Source organism: Musca vetustissima, unplaced genomic scaffold (assembly GCF_032173495.1).
Source record: "Musca vetustissima isolate MV318-11 ecotype Yass unplaced genomic scaffold, APGP_CSIRO_Mvet_v1 utg4927, whole genome shotgun sequence".
In the NCBI taxonomy this organism is placed as follows: Eukaryota; Metazoa; Arthropoda; class Insecta; order Diptera; family Muscidae; genus Musca; species Musca vetustissima.
In genome coordinates this window covers 311,780-332,226 of record NW_026884396.1, presented here as the reverse complement: position 1 = coordinate 332,226, position 20,447 = coordinate 311,780, and the positions used below count along the sequence as shown (strand labels likewise).

Sequence of the window (20,447 nt, the reverse complement as noted above, 5' to 3'; positions counted from 1 at the left end):
GTTTGGTTTTTTTTCATAACAACAAAGCAAAGGTTATTTTGATAACTTGTTTTTGCAATAATTAATAATAATAAAAAAATGGTAATCGTTAAGGGGACTTTTTTTGTTGTTGCTGTCGTTAAGTTATGTTGTTGTGTAGAGGGGTTTGGGGACTTTTTTTCGAAATTCGTAAAAATTTGTTGCTCGGTTTTATTTTCTATCGCGCGCTCTCTCTCAGAGTATGTAATTCTTTTGTTTCTCCGTTGGCAACGTTTTATTCACAAACGAAACTATGGCAGAGGCTGGCTGATTTATGGCCAAATCACAGAAAACATGACACTGATTATCCTTCGAACTTGCCGAACGTCGAGCCACAAAAGCAAATATGGTTTTCTTCAAGGCACCCACCACGGTGGTATTGTCATTACCATGTTCCTGCATTGTCCACAAACGATGATCGGGATCTATGGCACAGTAGGATATAATATCGGCCGTATAATGTTTACGGAAGAATTTTTTACGTGTATTATCCGTCAGTGTTATACCCTGATGGCTAACTTTGAAATGGACCTCGGTGGGTGTCACCTTATTACCGGGAGCATTCATTTGCCGTATGGCCTTGCGGATGGCCTCTTCGCCAGTCAGAGATTCTGTGTCACATGAAAATAGCCACAAGACATTACAGGCGGCACCTTGTGTTAGCAATTGTGTTTGGGCGGGACTGGGCTCTATCAATGGCTGGACAATATCACGTTCGGGAATTTGCAGCAGGCAGGGTAGGGCCAATTGATTTATGGAGTGTTCATAGACCAAGGCGGAGAGGGAGGTGAACACGGGCTCATTGGCACAGCCCTTGAGGCGTACACCACGCGTTGTGGGTTCTATGAGGAAGTGGCGTACCAATTCATCGGGTTTGCCGGTGGATTGGGTGCCGGGTGGGGGTTGGGCCACCCTTAATACAAGACCATAGGCATTTTTATAGGTGGTGGAATCGCGTACCACAAAAGTGCCAGGTGGTGCATTAAGCAACAATGAAATTGCCTCCTCCCGTGAGAGATTGGGTTTATACCAAAATTTCGATGAATCTTTGGCAAATTTTACCAAATGTGCCGCCACCTCCTGGGGTTCGCTGTTGGCCATGGAAAGACTGGAATTTAGCCTGGGTCTATAATTGCTGCCATAAATTGTTTCCGTTGAATAATTTTGTATCTCGGTGGCGGTGCCGGAGGAATTTTGTGGAGAATAGCCGTTGGTACGCAGTGTGGCGGTATTATAGCCATTGAGGCCAATTGTGGCACTGTTACTGTTGCCGGTGGCAAAGGGGGTCCGAGGGGTAACAGGAAATGCTGGTGTCTCTGGTCGAATTGTGCCATTTGGTGAGCCAGTGCTGGCTTGATAATCCGTAATGCTTAACATGGCCATGGAAGAGGTGGCAGCATTTTGTTGTTGTTGCTGTTGGAGTTGCTGCTGTGGTGTTGGACTGCGATATAATGGTGTTGTTGTGTTGGCCGTTGTCGTTGTTACCTTTTTGGTACTGGTGGCATAAATAGGTGACGACTCTCTTCTTCTGGCCATTTGTGGTGTTGTTGCTCCGGCTGCCGCCGCTTGACCAATATTGTTGGCCATTTCGTGCTGATGCTGCTGCTGTCCATAAATCTGACCATTGCCATATGGAGCAGCCTGCTGTTGATCATAACGATTTGTGCGTAGCGTTGATGTTGTTGTTGTAATGCTGGTCAAGTTGTTGTTGCTGTGGTTAGCCTCTAATGGTATAGACCTGTTGTTGTTGGCATAGTGATGTCGTTCCTCATCATAAGGCGTAGCATAAATATCCGACGACATTGAGTTTGGACTTATGGCCTGGCGATTGTGTGAGGCTGATGCTGCCGTTGTTGTTGTTGTGTGATAATTACGTTCCACATTGTATGAGGCCAATGGAATGTTGCGTGTTTCATACAATTGTTGCTGCTGCTGCTGTTGCTTCTCTTGATACTGTTCATAGCCACGATTATCCATTGCGGGACGCCTTCGTAAAATATCACCATCCGGTTCATCGCCATAACGCTGACTCGATGCCGAAGTTGTCGTGGTGGTCATATAACGATCCAATGTTTGATGCTGACGCCGATTGTCCAAATTTTCCGGTGAGCGATAACGCTGCGGAGACCGATCCAATGTTTGGCTGGTGGTTCGGCGCCTCAGATAATCCCCGCCGTCTCGGTTGGCGTCTTCACGTTCATCCAAATTAAGATTGAATTGGAAATCGTAATTAAATTTCCCTGGATTGCGTTGAGGCACCTGCGGCCCCTGATGCTGGGAGTAGGAGGACATTGAGGAACCTCGCCCATTATTTAAGGAGGGCGGCAGGGTAGATGGCAGCTGTACGGTGCCATTGACAAAACGCCTTGGCGGTGGCAAGGGGGAACGATTGGGTGGAGGTGTGGCAGCCAACACCTCGTGGGTTGTGGAACGATATTCGTTGAAAACCTTCTCACGACGTTCACGCAGCAATTCATCGAAATCATGGCGAGCAGGGGTTTTTGTTAGTGTGTCAACGCCATATGTTGGTGTATTGCGGCCATAAATGTTGTGGTTGTTGTTGCTGCTGCTATTGCCATTACTGAAATTGCCATTTAAGCCATAGATGTTGTCTCCAATATCTGCACCACCACTGTTGCTGCTATTCTTATTGCCATAACTGTAGTGGTAGGTATTTGCAATGGTGTTGGTTGAGGAGCGCGTAGGTGATCGACTATTACCATTCGAGTTCGTGTTACTGCTGCCGCCTAATGTTTTTCTTACTAGCAAAGGACTAGTGAGACGTGGCTGGACTTTAATCATTGTCGGATCCAAATCATCCGACTTCGCAGAATTATTGTTATATCTCAAGGTTTGGGTACACCCACCGGAATTATCCAAAAATTCAATGCGTTTTTTCGACGTATTATAATTTACATCATTTAGAGCGCGAGAACCATTTACACCATTCGAATTTTTCGCATAAGAACCGAGATAATCATTGCCATTGTTGTTGTTGCTGTTCGTGCGTTCAGAACTTAAACCGAAATCGAAATCAAAGTCTAAATCATGTTCAACACCGTTTTTATAACTACGTGACAGCGTCGCTGATGATGACGACGATGACGTCGTTTGCTTCGATGCTGTTGACGCCGTTGGCCTCAATGGCGTTGATGTTTTGCTAATTTGTCCATAACTGAATGGTAGCGAATTTTCACGGGCATGATATGGTATGCTACCATTGCTGCTGCTATTGTTGTTACTATTATTGTTGTTATTGTAGTTATAATTATTATTAGTATTTAACATTTTATTATTATAATTTATTGTTGTTGTTGTATTTTTCGTTTCGCCACGAGCGTATTCATCGTAATGCGACCGCATAGTTCGCGAATTATTTCAAGACTGCTGGGACGAAACCAAAAACTTTCGTTTCATTCACATATACGCTCAAATTGTTGGCCAAATCCCCACACAGAAAGAGCAACAAGTCCAATACAGCAGCAACAACAACAACAACGGCAAGAAGAGCCCCACAACATCATACACTCAAAAAAAAACGAGGAGAGTAGAGCATTCGTTTTATGTGTAGGTATTTCGCTCCACATAACAACACAAAAGGTGGGCATCTCTTTTATTTGCTGGGAGAGTGGTGAGAGAACATTTTGTCTTATCTCTTTGCAAAGGTATTGCAAAGAAATGCTCACAAATACATTCATTAGATCAAAACACCCATGTAAAAGAAACAAAAACATCAATTTGAGACCCACAATATATAGCAGAGGTGGAGGTGAACAGGTGGGGTATAAAAAAGGGGAAATAAATATCCATAAAATATTAAAAAAAACGTATTATTCAAGGCAGGGAAAACCGTAAAATTTAAATTAATAATTTTTATAAGATTTTTTTTTTTAATTTTTTCACTTCTCGTTTTGTTTTTCTATACAGCTTTTATCTTCAACTCAGCTGAATAAGGTTTCCTATAGGAAATCTTCAATTCAGCTTAGCTGAATAAGGTTTCCTATAGGAAATCTTCAATTCAGCTTAGCTTAATAAGGTTTCCTATAGGGAACTTTCAATTCATCTTAGCTGAATAAGGTTTCCTATAGGAAATCTTCAATTCAGCTTAGCTGAATAAGGTTTCCTATAGGAAATCTTCAATTCAGCCTGGCTGAATAAGAGTTTCAATAGAAAATCTTCAATTCAGCTTGGCTGAATAAGAATTTCCATAAGAAATCTTCAATTCAGCCTGGCTGAATAAGAGTTTCTATAGAAAATCTTCAATTCAGCCTGGCTGAATAAGAGTTTCTATAGAAAATCTTCAATTCAGCCTGGCTGAATAAGAGTTTCTTTACAAAATCTTCAATTCAGCCTGGCTGAATAAGAGTTTCTACACAAAATCTTCAATTCAGCCTGGCTGAATAAGAATTTCCATAGGAAATCTTCAATTCAGCCTGGCTGAATAAGAGTTTCTATAGAAAATCTTCAATTCAGCCTGGCTGAATAAGAGTTTCTATAGAAAATCTTCAACTCAGCCTGGCTGAATAACAGTTTCTTAGAAAATCTTCAACTCAGCCTGGCTGAATAACAGTTTCTATAGAAAATCTTCAATTCAGCCTGGCTGAATAAGAGTTTCTATAGAAAATCTTCAATTCAGCCAAGCTGAATAAGAATTTCTATAGAAAATCTTCAATTCGGCCTGGCTGAATAAGAGTTTTCCATACAAAAACAATTTCCATAGAATTTTTTAAACGTATTTTTTTTAATTTTTTTTCCCTCCTTAAACTACACCTCTGCTCACAAAATATCCCCATGAAATGTAGACATTAGAGCAATAGTGGCGGCAGCAACTACAACAACATACCCAACTACTCTGCAGTAAAATGCTAAACAAATTAAGATAGGCAATATATGTATGAGTGTGTGTGTGTGTTTGATTTAATGTTTTGCAAAGGTGTATAAGATAAACAAGCAAAATAGAGAAAAACAAAAACAGCAACAACAAAAACAATGATAATAACCACAATAAAATATTTGAGACTTTGATGCTTCTGGATGACTGGTTGGTTGGTAGGTTGAGTGGGGGCAAAAACACACAACAACAACAAAAATACACCCGACCCAACCGATCGACCGACCGACTGTCAGTCAAGTCAAGTATGAACGCGTATATTGAAACATATTGCTACTTTAACGAATAACATAAATTGTTGTTACTGTTGTTGTTGTTGTTGCTGCTGCTGTTGTTGGCTTTGTTTTGTATTCCAATAAACGCCACACAAACGACAAGCACAACAAGACGCGTAGTATTTTGCGCTAGTGATGTCATCTGGCACAAGTTGTTTTCTAAACTTGTTTGATAAGTGTGTGTGTGCGCGAGTATGTCTGTCCATCTGTTGGGACAGACACATTGATTTTGGCTCACAAAATACACAGATACAAGTCAAACAAAAGCAGGCAATGTGGAATATATCAATCGTATTAATGCAAATTTCTCAGAGAGCAAAACCAGAGAGAGCGGGAGTAAGAGAGTGAGCAATTTTAATTTTTTTCAATGAGGGACATAACTTGAAATACTCAGAGATCCAAGTTTTCTTGCGGTTAAAGATCAAAATATGAATTCAGAGCAACGAGAGATTAAGAGCGTGATACTGAGAAAGAAGGGGGGCAATGAGCAAACAATAGACAGGGATGCCAACTTTACTAAAGAAAATATGGCAAATTTCATTAAAACTAATAAAATAAATTTAATTCAAACTTGCTGAATAAGTGTTTCTATAGAAAATCTTCTATTCAGCCTGGCTGAATAAGAGTTTCTATAGAAAATCTTCAATTCAGCCCGGCTGAATAAGAGTTTCTATAGAAAATCTTCAATTCAGCCCGGCTGAATAAGAGTTTCTATAGAAAATCTTCAATTCAGCCTGACTGAATACAAGATTCTATAGAAAATCTTCAATTCAGCCTGGCTGAATACGAGTTTCTATAGAAAATCTTCAATTCAGCCTGGCTGAATACGAGTTTCTATAGAAAATCTTCAATTCAGCCTGGCTGAATACGAGTTTCTATAGAAAATCTTCAATTCAGCCAGGCTGAATAAGAGTTTCTTTAGAAAATATTCAATTCAGCCCCAGCTAAATAAGAGTTTCTTTAGAAAATCTTCAATTCAGCCTTGCTGAATAAGAGTTTCTATAGGAAATCTTCAATTCAGCCTGGCTGAATAAGAGTTTCTATAGGAAATCTTCAATTCAGCCTGGCTGAATAAGAGTTTCTATAGGAAATCTTCAATTCAGCCTGGCTGAATAAGAGTTTCTATAGGAAATCTTCAATTCAGCCTGGCTGAATAAGAGTTTCTATAGAAAATCTTCAATTCAGCCTGGCTGAATAAGAGTTCCTATAGGAAATCTTCAATTCTGCCTGGCTGAATAAGAGTTCCTATAGGAAATCTTCAATTCAGCCTGGCTGAATAAGAGTTCCTATAGGAAATCTTCAATTCAGCCTGGCTGAATAAGAGTTTCTATAGGAAATCTTCAATTCAGCCTGGCTGAATAAGAGTTCCTATAGGAAATCTTCAATTCAGCCTGGCTGAATAAGAGTTTCTATAGAAAATCTTCGATTCAGCCGGGCTGAATAAGAGTTTCTATAGGAAATCTTCAATTCAGCCAGGCTGAATAAGAGTTTCTATAGGAAATCTGCAATTCATCCCGGGTGAATAATATTTTCTATAGAAAATCTTCAATTCAGCCTGGCTGAATAAGAGTTTCTATAGAAAATCTTCAATTCAGCCTGGCTGAATAAGAGTTTCTATAGAATATCTTCTATTCAGCCACGGCTGAATAAGAGTTTCTATAGAAAATCTTCAATTCAGCCTGGCTGAATAAGAGTTTCTTTAGAAAATCTTCAATTCAGCCTGGCTGAATAAGAGTTTCTTTAGAAAATCTTCAATTCAGCCTGGCTGAATAAGAGTTTCTTTAGAAAATCTTCAATTCAGCCTGGCTGAATAAGAGTTTCTATAGACAATTTTCAATTCAACCTGGCTGAATAAGAGTTTCTATAGACAATTTTCAATTCAGCCCCAGCTGAATAAGAGTTTCTTTAAAAAAATTTCAATTCAGCCTGGCTGAATAGGAGTTTATGTTGAAAATCTTCAATTCAGCGCGGCTGAATAAGGTTTTCGTTAGGAAATCTTCACTTCAGCATGGCTGAATAAGAGTTTCTGTAGAAAATCTTCCATTCAGCTAGGTTGAATAAGAATTTTTAAACCCATTATAACTTCCCATTCCTGTTTGCGAAATATCATGTGGTTTTTGTTAAGTTATAGAGGATAAAAACTAACCAAACCCCAATTCAGCCTGGCTGAATACGAGTTTCTATAGAAAATCTTCAATTCAGCCTGGCTGAATACGAGTTTCTATAGAAAATCTTCAATTCAGCCTGGCTGAATACGAGTTTCTATAGAAAATCTTCAAATCAGCCTAGCTGAATAAAAGTTTCTAAGTTTCTGAATAAGAATTTCTATAGAAAATCTTCAATTCAGCCTGGCTAAATAAGAGTTTTTATAGAAAATCTTCAATTCAGCCTGGCTGAATAAGAGTTTCTATAGAAAATCTTCAATTCAGCCTGGCTGAGTAAGAGTTTCTATAGAAAATCTTCAATTCAGCCTGGCTGAGTAAGAGTTTCTATAGAAAATCTTCAATTCAGCCTGGCTGAGTAAGAGTTTCTATAGAAAATCTTCAATTCAGCCAGGCTGAATAAGAGTTTCTTTAGAAAATATTCAATTCAGCCCCAGCTAAATAAGAGTTTCTTTAGAAAATCTTCAATTCAGCCTTGCTGAATAAGAGTTTCTATAGGAAATCTTCAATTCAGCCTGGCTGAATAAGAGTTTCTATAGGAAATCTTCAATTCAGCCTGGCTGAATAAGAGTTTCTATAGGAAATCTTCAATTCAGCCTGGCTGAATAAGAGTTTCTATAGGAAATCTTCAATTCAGCCTGGCTGAATAAGAGTTTCTATAGAAAATCTTCAATTCAGCCTGGCTGAATAAGAGTTCCTATAGGAAATCTTCAATTCTGCCTGGCTGAATAAGAGTTCCTATAGGAAATCTTCAATTCAGCCTGGCTGAATAAGAGTTTCTATAGGAAATCTTCAATTCAGCCTGGCTGAATAAGAGTTTCTATAGAAAATCTTCGATTCAGCCGGGCTGAATAAGAGTTTCTATAGGAAATCTTCAATTCAGCCAGGCTGAATAAGAGTTTCTATAGGAAATCTTCAATTCATCCCGGGTGAATAATATTTTCTATAGAAAATTTTCAATTCAGCCTGGCTGAATAAGAGTTTCTATAGAAAATCTTCAATTCAGCCTGGCTGAATAAGAGTTTCTATAGAAAATCTTCAATTCAGCCTGGCTGAATAAGAGTTTCTATAGAAAATCTTCAATTCAGCCTGGCTGAATAAGAGTTTCTATAGAAAATCTTCAATTCAGCCTGGCTGAATAAGAGTTTCTATAGAAAATCTTCAATTCAGCCTGGCTGAATAAGAGTTTCTATAGAAAATCTTCAATTCAGCCTGGCTGAATAAGAGTTTCTTTAGAAAATCTTCAATTCAGCCTGGCTGAATAAGAGTTTCTTTAGAAAATCTTCAATTCAGCCTGGCTGAATAAGAGTTTCTTTAGAAAATCTTCAATTCAGCCTGGCTGAATAAGAGTTTCTTTAGAAAATCTTCAATTCAGCCTGGCTGAATAAGAGTTTCTTTAGAAAATCTTCAATTCAGCCTGGCTGAATAAGGGTTTCTTAGGAAATCTTCAATTCAGCCTGGCTGAATAAGAGTTTCTTTAGAAAATCTTCAATTCAGCCCGGCTGAATATGAGTTTTTGTCAGAAATCTTCAATTCAGCTTAGCTGAATAAGTGTTATTATCTTTCGTTTGACGTTTTTTAGGATATATAGGTGGCATCCCTTGCAAGGAGCATGACAATTTTCTCTCTTTTTGCGTTTTTTAAATTGTTGTTGTTGCTTTTTATATGCGATTGTTGTTGTTTTGTTTGTCATAGCTAATTTTTCCCCCATGTCTGTGATCTTTTGGCGTCGGTGTTTCCTTTTTGCTTTTGGCTCTCGCGACATAAGCGTGTTTGGGCCGCCGCCGTCATTGTTGTCGCCACCATTGTCGTTGTTGTTGTTTTTTTTTTTTGTTCATTGTTGGTGTTAAAAGTTGTTGGTGGCACAGATGTGGTTGTTGTTTTTGTTGCTGCTGCTGTTTATTGCAAATTTGTGTGCACTTTGTAAATCAATTGGAGGAGCATCAGACACACGCACACACACTCGTGCACACATCATTGGATCATCATCACGATTTGATCATTTGAAAGGCATGTCTTTGTTTTTCCATGGAAAAATCCAAACACACACTCAGACATGTGTGTGTGTTTTCTATGCATGCAAAGATCTTCTGATCGCAGATTTGTTCAATGAATTTCTAATAAATTTTTGCTTTGCGGCTAGAAACGGAATACTTTTTTTCATTTGCTTATCAACTCACGCACACAAATAAATTTACATAATTAGAGTGCTCCCACATGATCGAACATGAACATACTTACACACATAATTACTTACATGCCAAGTATGTACGTATGTATGTTTTTGCCCATTAATTTTGACATTTATTAAATCAAAGATAGTCGTCGTCAGTCATTCTGGAGGCTCACTTTGTACATTTGTATGTATGTGTATATACGTATGTATGAACGTCGTGTCGGTTCGTTTGCTTCGTTTAATTAATGACTCGAAACCATTCATTATAATTTTGTGATAAGTGTCAAATGTTGTAGTTGTTGTTGTTATTGTAATTTGTAAATAACCGATTTTGAATGAATGAACAAAAATTGTGAGTGAGTGTGTGTGCGTGCGTTTCTTCATTGGCTTTACCTTTTTTGTTTGTTCTCTAATGCGGTACGCGCGATATTGACATTAGCATATTTGTCTATGAAAATGACATTTGCTCGCCCCCATGCATAAAAAAACAACTACAAACGGCAACAAAAATTAAACAAATTATGGTCGGGTGGTCTTTGGTCTTTCCCCGCGGGGTTTGGTTAGTTTTTTTCCTCTATAACTTAACAAAAACCACATGATATTTCGTAAACAGGAATGGGAAGTTATAATGGGTTTAAAAATTCTTATTCAACCTAGCTGAATTGAAGATTTTCTACAGAAACTCTTATTCAGCCATGCTGAATTGAAGATTTCCTAACGAAAACCTTATTCAGCCGCGCTGAATTGAAGATTTTCTACATAAACTCCTATTCAGCCAGGCTGAATTGAAGATTTTCTATAGAAACTCTTATTCAGCCAGGCTGAATTGAACATTGTCTATAGAAACTCTTATTCAGCCAGGTTGAATTGAAGATTTTCTATAAAAACTCTTATTCAGCCCGGCTGAATTGAAGATTTTCTATAAAAACTCTTATTCAGCCCGGCTGAATTGAAGATTTTCTATAGAAACTCTTATTCAGCCCGGCTGAATTGAAGATTTTCTATAGAAACTCTTATTCAGCCAGGCTGAATTGAAAATTTTCTATAGAAACTCTTATTCAGCCAGGCTGAATTGAAGATTTTCTATAGAAACTCTTATTCATCTGGGGCTGAATTGAAGATTTTCTATAGAAACTCTTATTCATCTGGGGCTGAATTGAAGATTTTCTATAGAAACTCTTATTCAGCCAGGCTGAATTGAATATTTTCTATAGAAACTCTTATTCAGCCCGGCTGAATTGAAGATTTTCTATAGAAACTCTTATTCAGCCAGGCTGAATTGAAGATTTTCTAAAGAAACTCTTATTCAGCCAGGCTGAATTGAAGATTTTCTAAAGAAACTCTTATTCAGCCAGGCTGAATTGAAGATTTTCAATAGAAACTCTAGATCAGCCAGGCTGAATTGAAGATTTTCTATAGAAACTCTAGATCAGCCAGGCTGAATTGAAGATTTTCTATAGAAACTCTAGATCAGCCAGGCTGAATTGAAGATTTTCTATAGAAACTCTTATTCAGCCAGGCTGAAGTGAAGATTTTCTATAGAAACTCTTATTCAGCCAGGCTGAAGTGAAGATTTTCTATAGAAACTCTTATTCAGCCAGGCTGAATTGAAGATTTTCTATAGAAACTTTTATTCAGCCAGGCTGAATTGAAGATTTTCTATAGAAACTCTTATTCAGCCAGGCTGAATTGAAGAATTTCTATAGAAACTCTTATTCAGCCCGGCTGAATTGAAGAATTTCTATAGAAACTCTTATTCAGCCAGGCTGAATTGAATATTTTCTATAGAAACTCTTATTCAGCCCGGCTGAATTGAAGATTTTCTATAGAAACTCTTATTCAGCCAGGCTGAATTGAAGATTTTCTAAAGAAACTCTTATTCAGCCAGGCTGAATTGAAGATTTTCAATAGAAACTCTTATTCAGCCAGGCTGAATTGAAGATTTTCTATAGAAACTCTAGATCAGCCAGGCTGAATTGAAGATTTTCTATAGAAACTCTAGATCAGCCAGGCTGAATTGAAGATTTTCTATAGAAACTCTTATTCAGCCAGGCTGAAGTGAAGATTTTCTATAGAAACTCTTATTCAGCCAGGCTGAAGTGAAGATTTTCTATAGAAACTCTTATTCAGCCAGGCTGAATTGAAGATTTTCTATAGAAACTTTTATTCAGCCAGGCTGAATTGAAGATTTTCTATAGAAACTCTTATTCAGCCAGGCTGAATTGAAGAATTTCTATAGAAACTCTTATTCAGCCAGGCTGAATTGAAGAATTTCTATAGAAACTCTTATTCAGCCAGGCTGAATTGAAGATTTTCTATAAAAACTCTTATTCAGCCAGGCTGAATTGAAGATTTTCTATAGAAACTCTTATTCAGACAGGCTGAATTGAAGATTTTCTATAGAAACTCTTATTCTGCAGGGGCTGAATTGAAGATTTTCTATAGAATGTACAGGGATGGGAAGTAGGGATTACAAAAATTCTAATAAAAATAAAATATTTTTTAAATCTACAATTCAGAAACTCTTATTCATCTGGGCCTGAATTGAAGATTTTCTATAGAAACTCTTATTCATCTGGGGCTGAATTGAAGATTTTCTATAGAAACTCTTATTCGTCTGGGGCTGAATTGAAGATTTTCTATAGAAACTCTTATTCAGCCAGGCTGAATTGAATATTTTCTATAGAAACTCTTATTCAGCCCGGCTGAATTGAAGATTTTCTATAGAAACTCTTATTCAGCCAGGCTGAATTGAAGATTTTCTAAAGAAACTCTTATTCAGCCAGGCTGAATTGAAGATTTTCTAAAGAAACTCTTATTCAGCCAGGCTGAATTGAAGATTTTCTAAAGAAACTCTTATTCAGCCAGGCTGAATTGAAGATTTTCTAAAGAAACTCTTATTCAGCAAGGCTGAATTGAAGATTTTCTATAGAAAATCTTATTCAGCCAGGCTGAATTGAAGATTTTCAATAGAAACTCTAGATCAGCCAGGCTGAATTGAAGATTTTCTATAGAAACTCTAGATCAGCCAGGCTGAATTGAAGATTTTCTATAGAAACTCTTATTCAGCCAGGCTGAAGTGAAGATTTTCTATAGAAACTCTTATTCAGCCAGGCTGAAGTGAAGATTTTCTATAGAAACTCTTATTCAGCCAGGCTGAATTGAAGATTTTCTATAGAAACTTTTATTCAGCCAGGCTGAATTGAAGATTTTCTATAGAAACTCTTATTCAGCCAGGCTGAATTGAAGAATTTCTATAGAAACTCTTATTCAGCCAGGCTGAATTAAAGAATTTCTATAGAAACTCTTATTCAGCCAGGCTGAATTGAAGAATTTCTATAGAAACTCTTATTCAGCCAGGCTGAATTGAAGATTTTCTATAAAAACTCTTATTCAGCCAGGCTGAATTGAAGATTTTCTATAGAAACTCTTATTCAGCCAGGCTGAATTGAAGATTTTCTATAGAAACTCTTATTCTGCTGGGGCTGAATTGAAGATTTTCTATAGAAACTCTTATTCAGCCAGGCTGAATTGAAGATTTTCTATAGAAACTCTTATTCAGCCAGGCTGAATTGAAGATTTTCTATAGAAACTCTTATTCTGCCAGGCTGAATTGAAGATTTTCTATAGAAACTCTTATTCTGCCAGGCTGAATTGAAGATTTTCTATAGAAACTCTTATTCAGCCAGGCTGAATTGAAGATTTTCTATAGAAACTCTTATTCAGCCAGGCTGAATTGAAGATTTTCTATAGAAACTCTTATTCAGCCAGGCTGAATTGAAGATTTTCTATAGAAACTCTTATTCAGGGCTGAATTAAAGAATTTCTATAGAAACTCTTATTCAGCCAGGCTGAATTGAAGAATTTCTATAGAAACTCTTATTCAGCCAGGCTGAATTGAAGATTTTCTATAAAAACTCTTATTCAGCCAGGCTGAATTGAAGATTTTCTATAGAAACTCTTATTCAGCCAGGCTGAATTGAAGATTTTCTATAGAAACTCTTATTCTGCTGGGGCTGAATTGAAGATTTTCTATAGAAACTCTTATTCAGCCAGGCTGAATTGAAGATTTTCTATAGAAACTCTTATTCAGCCAGGCTGAATTGAAGATTTTCTATAGAAACTCTTATTCTGCCAGGCTGAATTGAAGATTTTCTATAGAAACTCTTATTCTGCCAGGCTGAATTGAAGATTTTCTATAGAAACTCTTATTCAGCCAGGCTGAATTGAAGATTTTCTATAGAAACTCTTATTCAGCCAGGCTGAATTGAAGATTTTCTATAGAAACTCTTATTCAGCCAGGCTGAATTGAAGATTTTCTATAGAAACTCTTATTCAGCCAGGCTGAATTGAAGATTTTCAATAGAAACTCATATTCAGCCTAGCTGAATTAAAGATTTTGTGTAGAAACTCTTATTCAGCCAGGCTGAATTGAAGATTTTCTCTAGAAACCCTTATTCAGCCAGGCTGAACGAGAGATTTTATATAGAAATTCTAATTCAGCTGGGGCTGAATTGAAGATTTCCAAACGAAACCATTATTCAGCTGCGGCTGAAATGTAGATTGAAAAAATATTTTATTTTTATTAGTATTTGTGTAATTCCTACTTCCCACCCCTGTGCATTGAGGCCAATAGACAATCTCAATGTCAACAACAATGCGCAATTGTAAGGCTTGCATATTTTTTTTACACTACCAAGCACACACACACATATATACTCAAATATAGCCCCACTCACACATATTGTGTGAGTATCTTGTTTACTCTCTTTTTAATATACATAACATGAGAGACAGACAGACGGACAAACAGACATATGGGGGCAGCACACAATGTCGATCATTGATGTCGGCATTTCTTACGTCGTTTTATTTCTTTGTATTTTTCGTCGTCGTCGTTGTTGCTCGTAACTCTTCTCTAGAATACAGAACATCTGTTGGCTATCCACAAAAATGTTTGTTGTCAAACGTCATCATTTTCATAAAACGCCAGGTTGACAACAACAGCAACAAAGAAGAAATCAACAACCGTAAATTGTTGAGTAAATCCTTTTTATTCGCTCTTTGCTGTATTCTTTGTAAAATTTGTCGTGCCAACATCGTGAATTTGCAAGAAATTAATGACAGCTCTCACTTTCGCCCAAACAAATGCCAAATAAAGTAACAACAGCAGCAGCAACAACAACACCAACAACTAACAATTTATGAGTTTTTATGCCTTTCGTTGGTGTTGTTGTCGTGTTGTGTTTTGTTGCTTTAGTTTTGCACACAACGAACATGCATGGTGTTATGTATGAATGTGTGTGTATGAGTGCGCGTACGAGGTTGTTTATAATTAACAGCTTTTGTTGTTCGTGTTGTTGTTGGTTTTTTTATTAATGAAGATAAATAAAACGCAAAAATATTCTTAACTGATAGTGGAGGGGATGATGAGGATCTCTCTTCGATGGATGCTGGCTTGCCTCTTCCTCTATTGACCTCTCTCATTATTTCATAAAGGGAAAAGTTATTCAAGATGATGATGTTTTTTGGTTCTCCAACTAAATGCTCGTTCAGTATTTTAAAAATCTGCATTATCTAAATAGCCTGAATAATGTATCTACATTCTCTAAATAGACCGGATAATGTAAATATATTATCAGAATAGACTAAAAATGTTTATCTACATTATCTAAATAACCCGAATAATGTATCTACGTTATCGGAATACCTCGGATAATGTATCTAAATACCTCGGAGAATGTATCTAAATACCTCCGATAATGTATCTAAATGCATCGGATAATGTATCTGCATTATCTAAATAACCCAGATAATGTATCTACGTTATTACAATAGCCCGGATAAAGTATCTACATTATCATAATAGCCCGTATTATGTATCGACATTATCAGAATTGCCCGGACAAACTATCTACAGCATGGATAATGTATCTACATTATCAAAATAGCCCCGATAATGTATCTACATTATTATATTAGCCCGGATAATGTATCCACACTATCTAAAAAATCCGGATAATATATCTACATTATCGGAATACTCCGGATAATGTATCTACATTATTATATTAGCCCGGATAATGTATCAATACTATCTAAAAAACCCGGATAATGTATCTACATTATCGGAATAGCCCGGATAATGTAGATAATTATCAGAATACCCCGGATAATGTATCTCCATTATCTAAATAGCCCAGATAATGCATATACATTATCTAAATAACACAAATAATGTATCTACATAATCTAAATAGCTCGCATAATGTATCTATGTTATCTAAATAGCCCGGATAATGTATCTACATTATCTAAATAGTCCGGATAATGTATCTACATTACCCAAATAGCCCGAATAAAATATCTACATTATCGGAATAACTCGGATAATGTACCTAAATTATCTAAATAGCCCGGATAATGTATCTACATCAATATAATAGCCCGGATAATGTATCTACATCAATATAATAGCCCGGATAATGTATCTACATTATGGGAATAGCTCGGATAATGTATCTAAATTATCTAAATAGCTCGAATAATGTATCTGCATCAATACAATATCCCGGATAATGTATCTACATTATCTAAATAGTCCGGATAATGTATTTCCATTAATATAATAGCCCGGATAATGTATCTACATTATCGGAATAGCTCGGATAATGTATCTAAATTATCTAAATAGCCCGGATAATGTATCTACTTTATGAAAATGGCCCGAATAAAGTATCTACATTATCGGAATAACTCGGATAATGTATCTAATTTATCTAAATAGCCCGGATAATGTATCTACATCAATATAATAGCCCGGATAATGTATCTACATTATGGGAATAGCTCGGATAATGTATCTAAATTATCTAAATAGCTCGGATAATGTACCTACATCAATACAATATCCCGGATAATGTATCTACATTATCTAAATAGCCCGGACAATGTATTTCCATTAATATAATAGCCCGGATAATGTATCTACATTATCAGAATAGCTCGGATATTGTATCTAAATAGCCCGGATAATGTATCTATACAATATAATAGCCCGGATAATGTATTATATTATCTAAATAGCCCGGATAATGTATTTCCGTTAATATAATAGCCCGGATAATATATCTACGTAATGTAAATAGCCCGGATAATGTATCTAAATTATCCAAATAGCTCGGATAATGTATCTACATTGTCCAAATAGCCCGGATGATGTATCTACATTATTCAAATAGCCCGGATTATGTATCTACATTATGAAAATGGTCCGAATAAAATATCTACATTATGGGAATAGCTCGGATACTGTGTCTAAATTATCTAAATAACCCGGATAATGTATCAACATTCTCTAAATAGCCCCGATAATGTAACTACATTATCATAATAACCCGGATAATGTATCTACATTACCAGAATAGCCCAGATAATGTATCTACATTATCTAAATAGCAGGTATAATGTATCTACATTATCTAAATAGCAGGTATAATGTATCTACATTATCTAAATAGCAGGTATAATGTATCTACATGATCAGAATATCCCACGTATCTCCATTATCTAAATATACCGGATAATGTATATACATTATCTAAATAGCCCAGATAAATTATTCAAATACCACAGCTCATTCACATTTATCTAAAATTTTCCTTTACTGCCTATTAAAATCAATTACAACAACAACACATCGAAGTTCTTTTGAAAACTCTAATTTGCCTATTATTACCATTTATGGAATCTTCTTCTTTAGATTCTTGCAGAGCGGAAATAATAAAATAAACACGAAATGGCTCCCCAACACTTCGCTGGAAAACAGGAAACCTCACCGCCACCACCAAAAGAACAACAACAAAAGAACACATGAAACTATAAATATACTTTATGCGGTTATAAAAATAGATTTTTAACGGTTTTTTTTTCACAGCCACTTCATTCATTTGATTTAATTCCTTCCTCCATTCATTAATTCAGTCGTGCATGCAATGGGCACATTTTTAGAACTTCCATATGCTAAAATATGAAGAAAAAAAATCCAGCAGAAAAAAAGTAAGGTGAATGAAAACAAATTGTAGAATCCGAAGCAGCAACTGAAAAGCAGAAAAAATACAACTCAAATAGTTTCTTGCACAAAGAGATTTTTTCTTTGGTTTGATGGCAAGTCAAAATGAAAATATGTGGTCTTGTAGTTTCTACTCCATATATTCAGTGGCTGGTTGGCTGGCTGACTGGCTGGCACTAGGCAAACAGACAGGAATGTATGGAGGCAGCCTGCCAAGCAATGCGAACAACCAGCCCCCATACTTGTACTCTCAACTCGACCATATTTGAATGTAAGTCAGCCAGCCAGTCAGCAAACGTACAAACCAACCAACCAGTCAGTCAACCAACCAGCCAATGTCTAAATGTAGGGGGAAAATAAATAGTTTTGCAAAAAGTTTATTTTTCTTATTTCTTGGTAATAAACAAACAGACAGCTGGAGACAAAAAACAATTTCCAATGACACAGTGCAAGTTGCAGTTGTCACATATTTTTTGATTTTTGGATAAAACTTGAGAAATTCCAAAGGAATTTCAGGTATTTTACGTACGTATTATAATGGAACGTATGATGATTGTCAATACTTATACGTCACCCTTACCGATGAGCAACAAATCTGAATTCGCAATACTCCAGATGAAATCCTACATTTAGATCTTCAATTCATTCGGTCGAAATTCTCAAGAATTTTATAAAAAGACACCATGTTTTGATAGGGAAAATTGCCGAATATTAAGTCCCAGGGACCTATGGGATAATTAAGTCCTCAAACGATCTTCATGCCTTGAAACTTGAAAATATTTGGTCTCAGTATTATCAAATGAGAGATTTCTGAGATTTTTTAGGCGACTTTGATGGGGGGATCCCCAATGACAATGAATATTTCCATCTGACTAACTTGTAATGTTGGGCGCCATTTCTGCCTTCGATGCCGCCATGAATTAAGAATTTCGGGAATATTTCCATCTGATCCAGATTCTAATGTTGGGCGCCATTTGTTTCTTCGATACCGTCAACCATACTACACTGATTAAGGACGTCGAGAATATATTCATCTGACCCAGTTTATACTGTTGGGCGCCATTTGTGCCTTCGATACCGTCAAGCATTCCAGATAATGTATAATATAGACTGTTTGGATAATAAAAATGCATTATCTAAGCTAACTGGATAATCCAGATAAATTATCCAAACCATTTGGATAATATAGATGCATTATCTGAACGATTTGGTTAAAGTAAATATCCTATTCGAACTATTTAGACGATGTATATACATTATCTGAGCTGTCTCTTGATGTAGATAAATTATGAAAATGTAGATAAATTGTCTGGTACAATATCTAGGTTATTTGGATAATTCAAATATATTATCTGGCCAATTTAGATAATTTGGATACATTATCTGGACTTTTTTCATAATGTAGATACATTATCTGGACTATTTAGATAATTTAAAGATCCTATTCGGACTATTTAGGTGGTATACATACATTATCCGAGCTGTCTCTTGATGTAGATAAATTATTCAAATGTAGATACATTATCTAATACATTAGCCGGGCTATTTGGATAATGTAAATACACTATTTAAGTCATTTGAATATTCCAGAATATTGAATATTATTATCTGGACTCTTTGGATAATGTAAATATCCTATTCGAACTATTTAGATGATGTAGATCCATTATCCGAGATGCCTCTTGTTGTAGATAAATTATTCAAATATAGATAAATTATCCTGATACATTATCCGGGCTGTTTGGATAATGTAAATATATTATCTGGGTTATTTAGATAATCTAGATGCATTATACAGACCATTTAGATAATGTAGATACATTATCTGTACTGCTTGCATAATGTAAATAATCTACTCAGACTATTTAGATGATGTAGATACATTATCCGAGCAGTCTCTTGTTGTAGATAAATTATTCAAATGCAAATACATTAGCTAATATATTATTCGTGCTATTAGATAATGTAGATACATTTAGATAATGTAGATACATTATCTGGCCTATTTGGATAAGGTGGAAATCCTATTCGGACTATTTAGATGTAGTGGACACATTGTCTGAGCTATCTCCAAATGTATACATATTATCTGATAAATTATTCGGGCTATTTGGATAATATATCCTATTAGAATAATCCAGATACATTATTCGACTAATTTGGCGAATCTAGATACATTATCTGGACTGTTTGAATAATATTCGAACTATTTAGATGATGTAGATAAATAATGTATCTGTCTCTTTATTTAAATAAATTGTTCTAATGTATATACATTATCCTGATACATTGATGTAGATAAAATATCTAAATATTTAGATACATTATCCATAATTTATTTAGATAATCTAATTTATCCAATACCTTTAGATAACGTAGATACTGCATTATTTTCGTAATTTGTATCCTTCATTATCCATGCAAACATTCATGTTTTCGGCAAGCCCCATATCCTGCATGTGTGTGTTAGCTTAAAGCTCAACCTACCTACCTCAACCTATCTCATCTGTAGGTGTGTGTGTTTTTTATATGATTTATTTTTTTAATTTCATACGAGCACGCGAATCTTTTAGATTTCATTGTAGAAGGTATGCTCGCCTGCCTGCCTATTGCATTTTATCTGCCGCCGTCGCCGCCACCTCATTGCCTGGCAGGCAGTCATTCAGTCGACTGAACTAGCTCTGGCCATAGTTTTGAGACTTGAAGTTATTGCAAAAATTGATTTGAAATGCGGTCAAGCGTCAAATAGTGGCTCTTTTGATGTATGCCGTCATCATCATCGTCGTCTTCGTTGTCATGTTGTAAACATTGTCTGCTAAAAGAAATACTCTCGGCCTCCTTCTCTCTCCCCCGA

The 20,447-nt window shown here is 36.1% G+C and overlaps 2 protein-coding genes across 2 annotated transcripts in view; one reads left to right on the top strand and one right to left on the bottom strand.

Moving 5' to 3' along the window:
• LOC133331362 (secernin-2) overlaps positions 1-20,447 on the top strand; it is a 220,789-nt gene that overhangs the window by 76,401 nt on the left and 123,941 nt on the right. The window lies entirely within an intron of this gene.
• LOC133331366 (tensin homolog) lies at positions 208-3,399 on the bottom strand. The gene is made up of 2 exons (XM_061539763.1): positions 1,757-3,399; positions 208-1,711 (listed from the first exon to the last, which is right to left on the bottom strand). The coding sequence occupies exons 1-2, from the start codon at positions 3,379-3,381 to the stop codon at positions 214-216; spliced, it is 3,123 nt and encodes a 1,040-aa protein (XP_061395747.1). The 5' UTR covers positions 3,382-3,399; the 3' UTR covers positions 208-213.

What these genes read in the sequence shown, in the direction of transcription:
- LOC133331366 (XM_061539763.1), bottom strand. Translation starts at nt 3,381, where the DNA reads ATGCGGTCGCATTACGATGAATACGCTCGTGGCGAAACGAAAAATACA. An exon ending in CACTATGCCAACAACAACAG is followed by an intron (nt 1,712 to 1,756) that starts GTCTATACCATT and finishes CAACTTGACCAG; the next exon opens with CATTACAACAACAACATCAA.